Here is a 14958-nt window from a genome sequence, read left to right as displayed (position 1 = left end):
TTCTCCAGGGCGCACCAGACCTTTGGACTCTTCCCCATCATGTTCCCCTTCAGTCACACAACACACAAAGCACAAATCAACTTCACACACACACATATACACACATGTGGGCATACTCACACACACTCGAACAGGCATGCAAATACAAACAGCAAAAAGAGCAGAAAATAAAGAAAGGAATATTCCTAACTCTGATTTAGAGTTATCATCTGGATCAGTGTGCATGTGATTAATTGAAGTAATTTATGCATAATCTCCAGTGACTCTATGTATGGTTCATGATTTCATTAAACTGTTACTTTAATTACTTTTCTACTTTCATAACTTAGGTTAAAATGAAAATGTTCCACATTTTCAAATGAGTTGTAAATTAATAGATTGCACAAATACGGCTGTGGATGCAAATACGTTGAGCTTTTCCTGCCCGCTGTTCTTAAGCTTTTATGTCTTTCTAATAGGAATTTCACCGTTATTCAGATCAAATAGTTTTATATTTGGAGCTACTAAGCATTATTTTTTTGTGATTTTATTTAAGATCCTTAAATCTGAGTAGATGTGAATATGTGCTTTATAAATGTAGATTTCATTATCCTGTTTAATTTTTAAGGCTTTAAAACAAAGCCAAATTTTACAATGAGGTTGGAAAAAATGCACTTTTCGGAGTGGAATGAGTTTTACTTCTTCACATTTCTTGGGGGGAAAGATTACCTCTAAAGAGAAGAGTAGATTGTCAGCAGATAAATAAAAATGATTTAGTCAAAATTTTCCTTGTACCAGTAGTTTAATTCTTCTGCAAACCTGCAAATGAAACAGAGACACTAACGTTAGGCTCTGTTTGCTTGTTTAAGTAAACTTTTTGCTTATTTAAATTTTTGGTTGAATTTATGAAGAACTTCGGCATTCTGCAACCTCAGGCTAAAACTTAACTTGACATAGTTGACATTGCTATTGGAGTATTTACACAACAGTGTCACTCATTATCTAAGTTTTTTCAACTTATAACAGAAAACACAGTAGAACATTTTGATTATCACAAATATCTGATAATCTATGCCAATCAAAAACTTTTTATTTTGCTATATACGTAAACCAAATCAGCAACATAGATTAAACACCTCAGTGATTCTTGATGAGAATAAGGACAAAATGGGTTTTAATTTTCCCATATTTATTTATTTTTATTATTATTTCTCAACCTTATGTATGAAAATATAATAATGTTTTGGAAATGTAAAGATGCTAAGGTAAAGGCTCCCAGTTGCAACATTTTCTTAAAAATTACATTTTTAATTGACCTGACATAGAACTTTGTCATCACCATCTGACAAAAATAAATATAAAATGATTTTTAAAATACCCTATTAGTGATATTTTTACTCATTTTACAGACAAATGCTTCTCAAGAAACAAAAGAAATATTATTTAAAATAAAAAACAACAAAAAGTCCATCTGATGGAGTTGACAGTGCATGACAAAATTGACACAGAACTGAAGGTGGTGACAAACTAGTGAGTAAAATGAAAAACTTGATACATGTGAAGTAATGCAATTTATGTAAAATACATTAAAATGAATTAATTGCACATTTAAGTGAGATTTGACAACAATTTCACTGAAAGAGTCACAAAAACTCTGACGGAGTTGACATCTGACAGAGTTGACGAAATGCCAAACTACCTCAATTTATAGGATGTTATTCTGAAGGAGGCCATATTGTAGCTCGTCAGGTCCATGAAATCTTTACAATTTACTAAAATTAAGCTTTTATTTCAGAAAATTTCATCAAAGTTTTGTAAATTGTCAGTTATGGTGTTGACACATCATGGTTGTGACAAACAACTTGGGAATAAAAACAAGAAAAAACTAAAGAATAACATAAGCTAACCAGAGCTAGCTAGCCCTCCTAGCAAAGGAAGAGAAAGGAAGTTGCCATGGGGTCCTCAGAAGTTCTGGTGCCCCCCAATAATGCCTGATTTTTTTTACATTCTTTTCATTTCTGACGGTGTTGACAAAAACTAGGGACAAATTTCAACGGAGTTGGAAAATATCTAAAAATTATTTTTAATTCAATTTATTGATACTTTTATAATTCTTTATATGACTACTTATACTTAATTGTCACAATATATAATTTTAGTATTTCTTTAATTGTTTTAAACTATTATAATGTATTGAGTTCTGCTCTGGGACAAGGATTTACAGGCATCATCCACCGACTACAATGTTTAAAATAAAGAAATATTCAGCAAACACCAGGAAAATATATATTGTTGCGCTCACATGACCCAGGTTAGTTGAGCCAGATATTTGAAAAAATTATATTTTGTGTATATTTTATTCAAATTTTGTGCTTTATCCATAGGACCTGTTTTGTCCCTATTCTCAAGAATCACTGACCTAATGTATTTAGTGGCAAATTGCCTTAGAAAATTATAAATTTTTGCTGTTTTGCTGTGTATATAGTATATTAGCTGCATCTCTCATTTCATCTACTTTATCTTTTCATAGCGCTATTTCAAGTTACATTTTGTAACAGATCTTTTGTTTAATAAGTAAAACATTGTTTTTGTTGATTAAGTGCATCAAATTAATTTCTATTTCAGATATTTATAACATAGCTGAAGACATCTGTCCTAACTATGTCACATAGCTATATCATGTACCATATTTTCCTTCATTAGGGTTTCCTTTCTCCTTCTCTGTCTTACTGACTTGGATAGTTGCCTCCATTCAGTGTTCTCTGATCTGATCTGTCCATATCATACCTCATGCAGTTTCAGTCTAAAAATGCACAAGCGTGTCTCTGATTGAACTCCGCACTGACCTTTTCCAAAATGTCTCCGGCGGAAGCCCCCCACCAGCCTCTAACATACGCAAACTGGCCCCCGCTGGTGTATTACACACTTAATACGCACATACAGTAAATCTTTTGCTGCAACATGCATCAGGCTTGAGATTGGATTTTTTTCCCTTACTTCTTTTCTTATTCTGCTTAGTGAATTCAAGTTTCTTATTTATGAAACGCAACAGCCAACAGCAACAAGAATGCCAGCACAGACAATGGTTAAGTTAGAGCTACTTGGAAGTTTTTCCTCTTTCTAAAGCTTATTTACATGCAGAATTTGGATTACCCTTAAAATTACTAATGTTTTTATTTGTTAGCCTTTTGGCCTCCATAACACAAAACAAACAAACAAACAAACACCTGTAAAGCCACAGCTACTGCATATTTATTAAATATTACATTTAATATATTAAATTTATTTAATATATTCAGTTGGAGCATCCACCTGTCTTTTCTTTAACATACACTAATTAACAGATGTGTGATAAAGATATATTTACTTAGCTGGCACCTTCCTGGTTTCTTGGGGTTTTCCCACCTGTAGTTCATTTACTTTGGTCCAAATCAGTTGATGATTTTGCTAACATGCTTTTCAGGCAGTTCGGTTTTCTTTCACTCACTGAAAATTGTAAGCAAATCACAACGAGCAGGCTGTTTATTGTCGCATAGGTCTAGGCTAGGAGTGCTAATTGTAAATATAGGAAGCAGATGCTGTGTTCTAAGCTAGGTGAAAAGCTAACTTAAAATGTAGCTTTTCATTCTCTCTAAACATAGATTTAAACTTAACAATGTGTTCCAGGTAAAACCTTAGTCTTTTAAAAAAAAGATGCACAACATGTGTTTCTTAGTGTGTTTGCAATGTCCCACAATGCAACGTATACCTGTCCCTTCAGAAGGCATTTGGCGCAAGCTAGCACCAAACACCTAGCAGCTGTTGGCTCAAAGTCAAATCACCCTCACACAATAAACAAACTTCTCTAGAGTTTGTTTGGAATCGTACCGAGACCACGTTCTCTAAGCGGTGTTGGTATGGTTGTTTTGGTCCGTATCTTAGTGACATTGCTGTGTTCCACTAGCGGAACAAGTCAGCGTCGGGCCGGGGGGCGGGGCCAATCACCAGGCCCCTAACCAATCACCGGGCCTCTAAGGAATCACCGGGCCCCTTACGTGGAGTGAAACTGAAACTGTTGAGCGGGATTGGGGGGGGTTGTATTTAACATTAAATACACACTTCTCAACAGGCGAGGGCGCACTTTCTCTGTCTATAATCACATATTTCAATGACTTGAAACCATTCCTCCCTCCCTTGCACCTCCTGGCCCGGGCCCCCATCCGGCCCGGTTTGGGGGGCAGCAGCCCCCCCAGCCCCCCCTATAGCTCCGTGCCTGCTGTGTTCACATCTACACAAATGAACGACTCCAATGCGGGAAACAAACCAGCTTTTTTTAAACCGACTAAACACCTCAGCCGTGAAAACGTTCTTAAAGTAGGAGAGAAGTTAAATAGGATCTCAACATCAGCCACTGTGTCAGTTTGTATAGCCCAAAGGACACGGTGGAGTGTTTGCTTGATGGGCATTCAGATTTGATTCTGGATATCAGAGTCATTGTCACAGATGCTATAAAGACTTGCTGTACTTTTTGATAATAATTATCTGACCCACTAAGAGACACTGAAAGAAACAGTTGAAAAAAGAGATGTTCACATGATGGAATTTGACAAAATAGAATGGTTATTGCTCATTTAATCAATTCATAAATGATGTTTTTATGATGTAAAGCACTTTGGACTGCCTTATTACCGAAATGGGCTACACATTAGAAACGTGACTTGACTGGACGTCAAAGCTCTGTGAACACACACCCCTGGTCCCAACATTCATGTACTATTCAAAACAGGAGGGCATCAGAAGTAACATATGTACTTCTAAGAGTTGGCAGGACACAATGTTCCACACAAAGCCCTTTGTTTCATCTTTTTTTTTTAATACAACAGCATTTAATACAACAGCACAGATGGTTCTGTAATGTCCTCCAATTTATATCCACACAAATTACAATCTGAAGCAGTGGCTAAGTAGACCAGTTTTTTTTACTTTAGCTTACTGTGTGAATTATCCTTCAGCAGAATCTTAATATGATATTACTTTTGTTGGGGTTATTGGAGATGTTATGGGGGTATTACAGTTCTAGGTGCCTCGAAGACTGTGTTAACCTTTAGGTGAAAACATGCGAGACGTACTATTGATCCAAAGTGTGAGGATTTAATTATCAGACGAAGACGTGTTACATTTGGCTAGTCTTTTTTGATCGTTCTGTAGGAAATGAGGGATTTCCCCCCCCCCTCTTTTTTTTATAAACAACTGTGAAAAGATTGGTTAAAAAGGAAATTGAAAAATCACAAATTGCATGAAGAAATGTAGATAGTAGACTTTAAAGTGTTCTTAATTATTTCAAAAGGAGAGTTGAAATCTAACAATGACGATTTTCTGATTATCTTGATTTTCTGATTTCTTCTTCAATAATTTACCGTTGCTTAGCGTCTCGGCTTTGTGGATGGGATTCGTTTCTTGCAGGCAGCGAGGTAGAAAACATTGTTCAGCTAGTTTTCTTTTGCTTGGTTTTCTTTCTCCCCTCCACCTACTTATCCATTTACACAGAATAAAAACATTTGAGTTTTCCCTCAGTGCCTCCTCGCTATTGAGTCGTGTGTCTCTGTACGTGTGTGTGTGTGTGTGTGTGTTTCCCTCTCTTACTTTTTTTTATTTTTTATTTTTAGACTCCAGTCACATCCTCAATCCTGCGGCCCTATAAGGAGCTTTCACGCCTTTTGGTTTGCTTTAGATGTTTAATACCCCCTCTCTTTTGTGTCAGGGAGCCGGAGAGGCGTTAAGAAGCGCTGATAAACCCCACTTAGATCCCTTCCTGGCCCGTCACCCTGGCCTGCTGGGCTGCTTTAGCTGGGAACTGATCTGTGACGGCCTGCCACTCAAACTGAGCACTTCTGAAGGCTGACACAATGGAGTGAGCAACAACACCAGAGGGCCCAAGAGGGACGTGAGGAGAGAGAGGAAGGGGAAGAAGGGAGAGAGGGGCAAGGGGTGCCCTGAAAGAAGGCTCAAGGAGGGGCCAGAGTGTATCTGTCTGTTATCTGTTTCCTCTCTTTCACTCTTTTCAGCTCCACACCCTCCTCCCTTCCCTCTGTAGAGCTCACGCTCTTTTATTTTTTACTGTCAGTAACACACACAAACTCTGTCCTCTGTAATTTTTTTCCTCTCTGCGGTCGAGGTTTTCAGTCTTGACGGAGAGATGAGAGATTAAATAAAGAGGCTGGTGGGAGAGGCGGATAACAATCGCTACACCGGCGACGGTGGGTCATTTGCAGCGTTCGCCGCTGCCCGAGTTGCCTGGTCAGCTCTGAGTTCAGGCCGGGTCTCGCGGGGAGCGCTGCGCGGAGATTGACGGGCTCAGGGGTGGGGTGGGGCTTGGCAAGCGAGGGTGGGAGACGCGTCCACCACCACCACCACAGATGCAATTGTCACGGCGTTCCCGTGGGGCCGTGAAGCGGGTGGCAGAGCCCAAAATGTCAGTGCTGATGTCTGGGCAGCTCAGCTCGGCTATCAGGCTGCTGCAGCTGCCTGCCACGCAGCACGTCCACTCATTCATAGTGAGACAACAGAAAAACACACACACACGCACACACGCGCACACGCACACACACACACACACACACACACACACACACACACACACACACACACACACACACACACACACACACACACACATTTCCACACTTTTCTTTCTCTGGTAGCACAGAATATGACGTCAACTATACAGACATATTTGTGCTCATATATACTCATGCTCAATATTATGGTCTTGTTTCTTCCTCTTCCTGAATGTCGATCTGTGCTGCTGTCAGAAACTGATATTTTATAAACAATTGGGAGTCAGTCGCTGTTTTTTTCTTGTTCCCATATTCAACTTAGCAAAACTTGTATTTTAAAATTTGCATCAATCTTAAATTCACTTGTGTTTGATTAGTTGCATTTCCCTATATAAAGTGCTTGAGCTTCGCCTTCCTAAGTATCCGAGGCTGTAGCGTATGCAGTTAGATTTCCTGCTAAACCAAAACGTCACAGATGTTTATTTTATTTTATTTTATTTTATTTTTTACATAACTTCCATTGATTGAGAGTCACAACTCTGAAACCTTACAGTTTTATACTGCTGCTGAATTGATGAGTGCTAAAAAAAAACGTATGGCAGTAAGTTGTGACATTACTTAATACAGCACTGTGCTATGCTATGCTGTGCTGTGCAGACATTCTGTTTACAGTAAAATCTCACCTTTATTGATAGAACTGTATATATGACAGCATTATGTTCCAGATAACCAACTGATCAATGATTTTGAAAAAAGAATCAGAAACCATAACATCAGGGTAAATGTGCTGACGCAGTTGAACTCTGTGAGAATAACCCGTGTGGCTTCCAGGCTAGCAGGTTTAAAAGTGAACAAATAGCTTTTTGTAGAGCAAATATGTGGGAACATCAGCTTTTGACTTTAAATGGGACAATCATAGCTGCCCTTTTGTCTTAACATCGTGACATGTCTGGAAGTGTGTAGCTATAAAAACAGACGAAAAGGAACAAACCAGTTACTTTAAAAAAAACAAACACTCCTTGTTGCATATGGTTTGCCATTAGAAGCAAACTGTCTCAGTGAATTCCACTTTCTTACTTCAGAGCATCTGATTTTCATCATTTGATTATTAAGTATGGTTAAAAGTGAATTGAGAGTGTGACATAATAAACAAGGTAAATTCCACACACTTCATCCCTGTACACATGCAATGTTCAACACAAAAGTGAATAGAAATTGCTGCTTGACGTTTAGACCCATGTAAAACATGGCTTTACCCCAAACTGCACCTTCAAGTTGCAATCAGTTCATTTAACAGCATAAATAAAAAGGCCCTTTGTGCTCTTTTCATTGATGTGCCTTTTGTTTATTTTCTGCCATTGCATCATATAAACTCTGTGCTGGATTTATTCGGTGTGTATTTGTATGTCAGCACTGTGTGCGTGTGCGTGTGCATGTGTGACAGTTGGATGATGAATGTCCTGATGGCACTGGGGTCAGTGTCACAGACAGTGTTGTCAATTGCACCTTCTCCCCCGAGTCTAACCTTGAGCAAAAGTCCCCGAAGAGAGCTCAATGTGCTGTTAAGGTCAATTCATGCTCACACACACAATCGCGCATCCATTCCTTGCTGAGCATGTGCCATTAGTAGCTGGTAGGGCCTGGTTTGACAGAGAGCGATTAGCTCCCTATCATGTGTATTGATCAGCTTGTCCTGGCTGGTTCTCAAGAGGAGGGGCTGGAGGGTTTTAACAAGGCATTTGGGACAGACACTGATGCATGCAAACACACATACACACCCTCTGACATTATTGTTTATCTATCATTATGTAAATCTGTGTGGAGGTTTAATGTATTTTTTATGTTCAAAGCTACCTGCCAGAATTTTCGGTCAAATAAACGAACTAGATATTCCTTCTCTGCCGTAGAACAAACAATATTTGTTTTGCTACTTTGTGTTGAATTATTGAATCAATACGTATATAAGATAGGGAGCTTCTATTCCTCTGGTGACATCACATAAGGTACGAGGCAACTGATCAGATTTGTTTAGAGGATCTTTTTTTCCCATGATGTCATCCATTTTGTGAAGTCCACCACTCTCTCTTGCAGCAAACCACACCCAAAACCCCCTCATATTTCACAGTTCAGATGATGACCTTAAGCCAGAGGTTCCCAAACTGTGGGGCGTGCCCCGTAGGGGGGGCGCCGTGCCATTGCAGGGGGGAGTGGGGGGCGCGGGAAGCTGTCTGGATGGGAAAAAAACAAAAACAAAACAGCTCATGAACGCTGTATGCGCTGGTTTTTACCTTAGAATGGCCAACTCGGTTATTCCCTTGTCAATTTGATACAGTAGGGGCTTCCACACTTCCCATATCTGTGTCCTCTGTCACTTTTATCAGCAGTTAAAACTGTTTAATCCGTTGTTAACATGTTGTAACCTGTTTTTCCGAGCCGCCTTTAAACGCAACATGAGCGCTACGACGCTCGCGCTGGGCAGTGAAGGAGACCTGCTGCTGCTGTACAGAGCTACGCGGGTGTGTTAGGATCATGGCAGCAAACCAGCAAAACGCAAAGAACTTTTCACAGTTTTTCCCCCAAACTAACCGACTGAGTTGAGTAAAGCTGTTGGATGCAGGTAATGTTAGCTACAAGATGACTAGCTAATATCAATACAGCACCTATTCCAAGATAGTTTGGAAGCCCAGGAGAAAAAGTTTGGGAACCACTACCTTAAGCTAACAAGCTTCCCCTTTTTACTTTTAAAAGTGACATTGAAGGTGCAGTATGCAACTTTTATCCAGAATATGTGTTTAGATATATTTTTTAAACATTCACCATGTCGTGACAGTACGTTATGAGACAGATAATCTGTGAACACATCTAACTCCTCCTTGAGCTGCTACTGCCATCTGAAGAAATGCATCGCTCCCAACCGAAAAAAACAAAACAATCAGAGCCAGGAGGAGGGTCTTAGTGCTGTCAATCAACCTCATATACTTGCTGGAAAATGTGCTAATGGTGGAGAAACAACTTAGTGTTACAGGAAAACTGTTTATTCACTGTCATTGGTGGCTATGCTAACTAGCCTTAGCATTCACAACATGATCTGTAGCAGAGATCAGAAGAGGGATGAGAGGTACGGGGATTAGCAGCTCCAGACAAGATTGTGATTGACAAGACCCGCCTCCTGGTTCTGCTCTGATTGGTTGTTTCTAGCACTGGGAGAAGGAAGAAGAGCTAAATTGTTTTCACAGATTATCTGTGTAATACCATACTGTCATGACATAGTGACAATTTAAGCAAATATGTAAAAAATATATAGTTTTTATAAAAGTTACACACTGCAGCTTTAAGGCCAAAGATATATATTGCAAAAAAAAAAAAAAAAACTCGCCTTATGTTTTGTGAAGCTTTAACAATGTGTAAAATGTGACCACTAAACTGCAAGCATCATCAGCCTAAAGATTAAATATCACAAAGTTTGTGTATTATGGTGCAAAGTTATGTGTTTACATTTCATTTCCTATTGTATGGGATATGAAATGTGAGCCTTGTGTTTTAAAAATGTATGAAAAAATTTGTTCCTTTTTGCTGCTTGTAGGATTTACCTACTTATGCTACTGATTTTAGAGCCTAAATGAACATAGCTCATTATATGCTAACATTAAAAAAAAAAAAGAAAAAGTAGTGGTTTCAGTCCCTCTGCCGATCTGTATGCATGGCACATCCTCCCTCTGTCCTGTGTGTTTAATGTCACGTATGTAGCGTCCTTATAACAGCTGTCCTTCGTGGGTAGTTAAGACCAGCTCCTAGCTTTTGTTAATTGAGTCTAATTGAAGAACATGAAGGGAGAATAAAGGCAGGAGGCTTTTAGGACATAAAAGACTGCAGCCGCCTCTCAGTAGTATTTATTTTCAACCTCTTCCACTCTGATTTAAGTGTGAGCGGACAATGGCGGCATGACAGTGATACATATGCACGCGTGTGCCCGTGCGCGCAGGTTTGTGTGTGATCTGCCGTTTGATTTACTGCGCCCACCTTCACAAGGACCGGCCTCTTATCAGATCAAAGCCACAGGAAGGCGGACTATGAAAGAACGGCGTGTGTGTGCGCATGCGTGTGCCCTGCAGAGGACAGAGGTGTGGAGGAGATGGGGAGTGTTTTTGTTGCTTTTAACCCTGGACAATGGCACCGCAAAAGGAGAGAAGCAAGTGGGCACTCTTTGAACAAATGAAGAGTACCTTTTACACTTCTTCACAAAGTTGCCCAACTCTCCATGCACTATGGATTTTTTCCCCCTCTCCTTTCTTGTCAAAGTGAAATAAAATAAAAAAGAACCAATTGTAGTTTTCTGTTTTAAATTCGGATTATTTACAAAAAAAGCAACAAAAAAAAAGATCAGAATGATCAGAGTGTAGTTTGCTTGGTGGTGCGGGGAAAGATGTGATCGTTTTTTTTGTTGTTGTGGTAAAAAACAGAAAAAGTTAAAAGAAATGAAATTAATTATTTGTTTCTGTGATTTTTAGGTCCTCTGGGTAGAGAGGCAGCGATGTCATTACAGAGACAAGCGGGTTCACCTGACGGGACGAGACTACGTTCGGACGAAAGGTAAGTTTGGACTAGTTTTTTTTTGTTTTTTTTTTAGAAAGGAGTGAAACATTTCAAGCCTTTATTTCTTGTAGCTTTGATGATTATGCCAACAGCTAATGAGAACACAAAATTCAATGTCTGAAAAAATTAGAAAGACATAGAGGATGTTGAACGGAAACAGAAAGTGTGGTAGGAAAATGTGCACCGGCAACAGCCTTCAAAGGATTGTCAAGCAAAATCCAGTAAATATGTTTTTGCAGCTTTACAGTTAGTGAACTGAGGCTGGAGTCAGCATATCAAGAGCCACTATATCCAGATGAATCCTTCAGTTTGGCTACGAATGTGACATTTCTTGTGTCAAGGTATGTCTGATCCAGAGGCAAGGTCACAAGCATCTTGACTGGGCTATGGAGACAAACATCTGGACTGCTGCTCAGTGGTTCAGTGTCCTTATTTTGATGAAAGTAAAGTTTGTATTTCATTTGGAAATCAAGGTCACAGAATCTGGAGGAAGAGTGGAGAGAGACAAAATCCATGCTGACTTAAGTCAAGTGTGAAGTTTTTACAGTCAGTGGGAATTTTAGATGTCATTGATCCACTAGGTTTTCTGGGGGTCACAGTCAGCGCAGCAGACTGCCAGGACATTTTAGAGCTTCATGCTTCCTTCCACTGACACACTGCTGTATGGAGACACTTTGATTTCAATTTCCAGTATGACTTTGTATCGGCACACACTGCCAAAGGTATCTAGAGACGGCTCAGTGACCTGGCCTGTTCAGGTAAGTATGTAAACTATCGAGAATCGTAAAGAGGAAGATGAGAGACATCAGAACCAACAATGTAGATGCCGTGGACTTCCTTTACACTTCATCTGAACCACAGGCTAATCACTTCCATGCCATGAAACATTGATGTGTTTTTATTATGTTTTATTTGATGTGTATTGATAGTTTTGAGGATGGCACTAGTCAAAATTGTTACTGGTTTTCTCAAATTTTGACTGTATGTTTTTTTTTGTTTATAGTTTTTTATTTTTATGATAAAAAGCACTTTGAACTGCCTTATTGCTGAAATGTGCCATTCGAATAGACTCGATTGATTAATGCAGTAATTCATGCAAAAGGAGCTCCAACAAAGTCCTGAGTGCATAGAGTTTAACACATTTTTCAGAAGTCTTAACATTTCTGCTTAACATCTTATGTTATAAAAAAATTATAAGACACTGATTTTGGTATTTTTATTATACATAAGCCATAGTCATCAAACTTAGAAGAAATAAAAGCATGAAATGCTCTAATGTATGTGTGTGGAGTCTATATAATCTAAGAGTTTCACTTTCTGAAACGAGTGACCAAAAATAGCACACCTTTTTTTTTTTTAAATAGTATTCCAATATTCTTGATTTGCATTTAGTTCAGCTGCATTTGGCTCTGAGTAATTCTTACATTTTTTATTTTAATTGTTCAGAAAGAACCCAAACAAATTTAATTAACACGGTTGTACAGTTTTTATCAAGCACAAATAAGGAACAAGCCGTTTTCGTCAAGTTTTTATGTTTAATACCGATCTGCTGATAATGTTTAGCTTCATCATTAAATCTGCGCGGATCGTCAAGTGACAGGGTGTGTGAAGTTGATCATTTTCTGCTGTCTTGGTGTTATGATGATGGAGAGTGTGCACAAGAATAATTAATAACTTACAGTACAGCATGGAGAATTAGAATACACACTCAGCCAAGCAAAGATTAAATCTAACAATCAAAAGTCACCCCAGTTTGCATAAAGTGTGCAAAGAGGAAAAGGTGCAAATGAACTGCAAAAGTCATTTGCAAAAGAAAAAAAAAGACATAGGAGTTATTATAGCTTAGCATAATTCAATGTGTGTTCAAAAGAGCACAGTGTGTTGATCTCAGGCATGTGACCAAGATAAAGTAAGCTGAGACACAGCACTCAATAAACTTCATAAGCTGAAGCACTGAGATTGATGCAAGGAAAGAAAGACAGATAATCAAATAATGCTCCTAATAGAGCAGATGGATGGTTCATTTCACACGACTCCTGCTTTAAAATCCAAATCATTCCATCATGATTGAAAACGACAAACAGTAAAGGCAAACACCCACACAACTTCCCAAACTTTCACATGCAACAATACTGTACCTACTGAATACGCTTTTGAACTTTGAGTTTCTGACCAATCACATGCAAGGTGCACAAAAAATATAGATATCCATGAAAAAGAAATCAAAGTACTCAAAGCGACATGATCAAGGACTAAGCACTTCCAATGCTCTGGTACAGACATATAGTGGGGGAAATAAATACTAGCTACGCCACAAATTTTTTAAGATTTTCCAATTTAAAAGTGGTTTCTGATCCATCACCTCTGTCATGATCACTGATACTCCAACAGGAGTGATCTTATATGGATCCCCAGTTTGAGGGAAACTGAAAGTCCTCTTGAGTTTCTCCCATCTTCTAACAATTGTGCCAACAGTTGTTGTCTCTTGATGTAATAAGTATGTGTGACATACATGTGACATAATAAAGTGTCACAGTTCTGAATAAAAATGAAACCCGCTGTAAAAAGAAACACTTTATTACTTCTCCGCAGTTGGTCTGGTTTGATAGTCTGGCTACTGATGCTCGTGTTGTTTCTTCCCTTGAAGTCAAGACTCTGCAGAAGACTTCCTTACGTTTTAGCTAACTTTAGCTTCTACGCTAACATTTGAACACTGAATGGAGTAATTTAAAGTTACTCAACACGATAGCTGTAACCCTCAGCATACTGGTAGTGTCAACATCATAGTCACTCAATATGCTATGCTAGTGTTAGCCCTCATGCTAATAGTTTTATATTGTGTTTGTGCTGTAGTGTTGGCCACACATTAATTAGCGCTTCACTTCTATAAAAATTATTGCAGTTTCTCTCGGAAGGACATAAACTACTGGCTCTGATTTTCATAAGTTTCTATATTTTTATTCGGTTTAAAACCCACTAATCAAGTGTCATACAGCAGCAGACTAATTTGGATTAAATGATACCTCAATTCCTTAAAGTTCCCGTGTGTGCCAAGCCTCACAGTGAGGCTAGGCAATTACATTGGGCAAATATCCATGCTGTAAATTCCTGTATTAAAGCCAGTCTCACCCATTTTACTCAGACAATGGAACGTGCAGTGTACATACATGCTCTGCAAAAAGGCAAAATCAGTTTTGGTCTAGTTTCTAGTGCAAATATTTTAGTACACTTGAAGTAAGACAAAGCTAACTTCAGGACAGATTTATAGGCGAACCCCTAAAACGTAGAGGATATGAGTGAATTGAACTAGACTATACATAATGAAATTTAAGTTGACACAGCTGAGTAGAGCTGAATTGCAGTTCTTAAATCACTCCACGTCTACATAAGGAGTCGGGTGGATCGTGTGCTGTTGTAAATGGGAGCTGTCTGGTGCAGAAGAATAAACCGACTCGTGTCCTTCTGCAGCACTTCTCTCTGTCTGCCTCTTTGTGTAAAACTTTCCTCACCGTGTCGCGCAGCCTCTGCTCTGACAGATGATAGGAAAGCACCAGAGGGAGGCAGAAAGATGAAACAGTCAGGAGATCATGGATGAAGGCTGCAGCTGTGTGTTGACTCTCATAAAGGAAGGAGGGAAAATAAGAATTGCACTTCTACGCTTTGACCAGATTGAACTTTTCACCGCTCAGGTTTCGCGCAAGTATTTTAGGATTTAAACTGCCGTTGTGAATGCAAGTGCGTGGCATGGAATGGGCATTTTCAACACCGGCCGCTTTTTCAGACATAATTATTGAATCCCAAACTGTATGGAACAACAGCATATTTTCGACACATGATTAAATAATTTATG

At 38.9% G+C, this 14958-nt stretch overlaps 1 protein-coding gene across 1 annotated transcript in view; it reads left to right on the top strand.

The window, feature by feature from the left end:
* LOC106914347 (furin-like protease kpc-1) overlaps positions 1–14958 on the top strand; it is a 229017-nt gene that overhangs the window by 14821 nt on the left and 199238 nt on the right. The window contains exon 4 of the mRNA XM_088013796.1: positions 11024–11105. Coding sequence (XP_087869922.1) covers positions 11024–11105 — 82 coding nt within the window. The remainder of the gene's footprint in view (positions 1–11023; positions 11106–14958) is intronic.

The sequence above is a fragment of the Poecilia mexicana genome, unplaced genomic scaffold, assembly GCF_051168715.1.
Source record: "Poecilia mexicana isolate PSO_F unplaced genomic scaffold, ASM5116871v1 scaffold_16, whole genome shotgun sequence".
NCBI lineage: Eukaryota > Metazoa > Chordata > Actinopteri > Cyprinodontiformes > Poeciliidae > Poecilia > Poecilia mexicana.
This window is presented reverse-complemented; position numbering and strand designations above follow the sequence as displayed.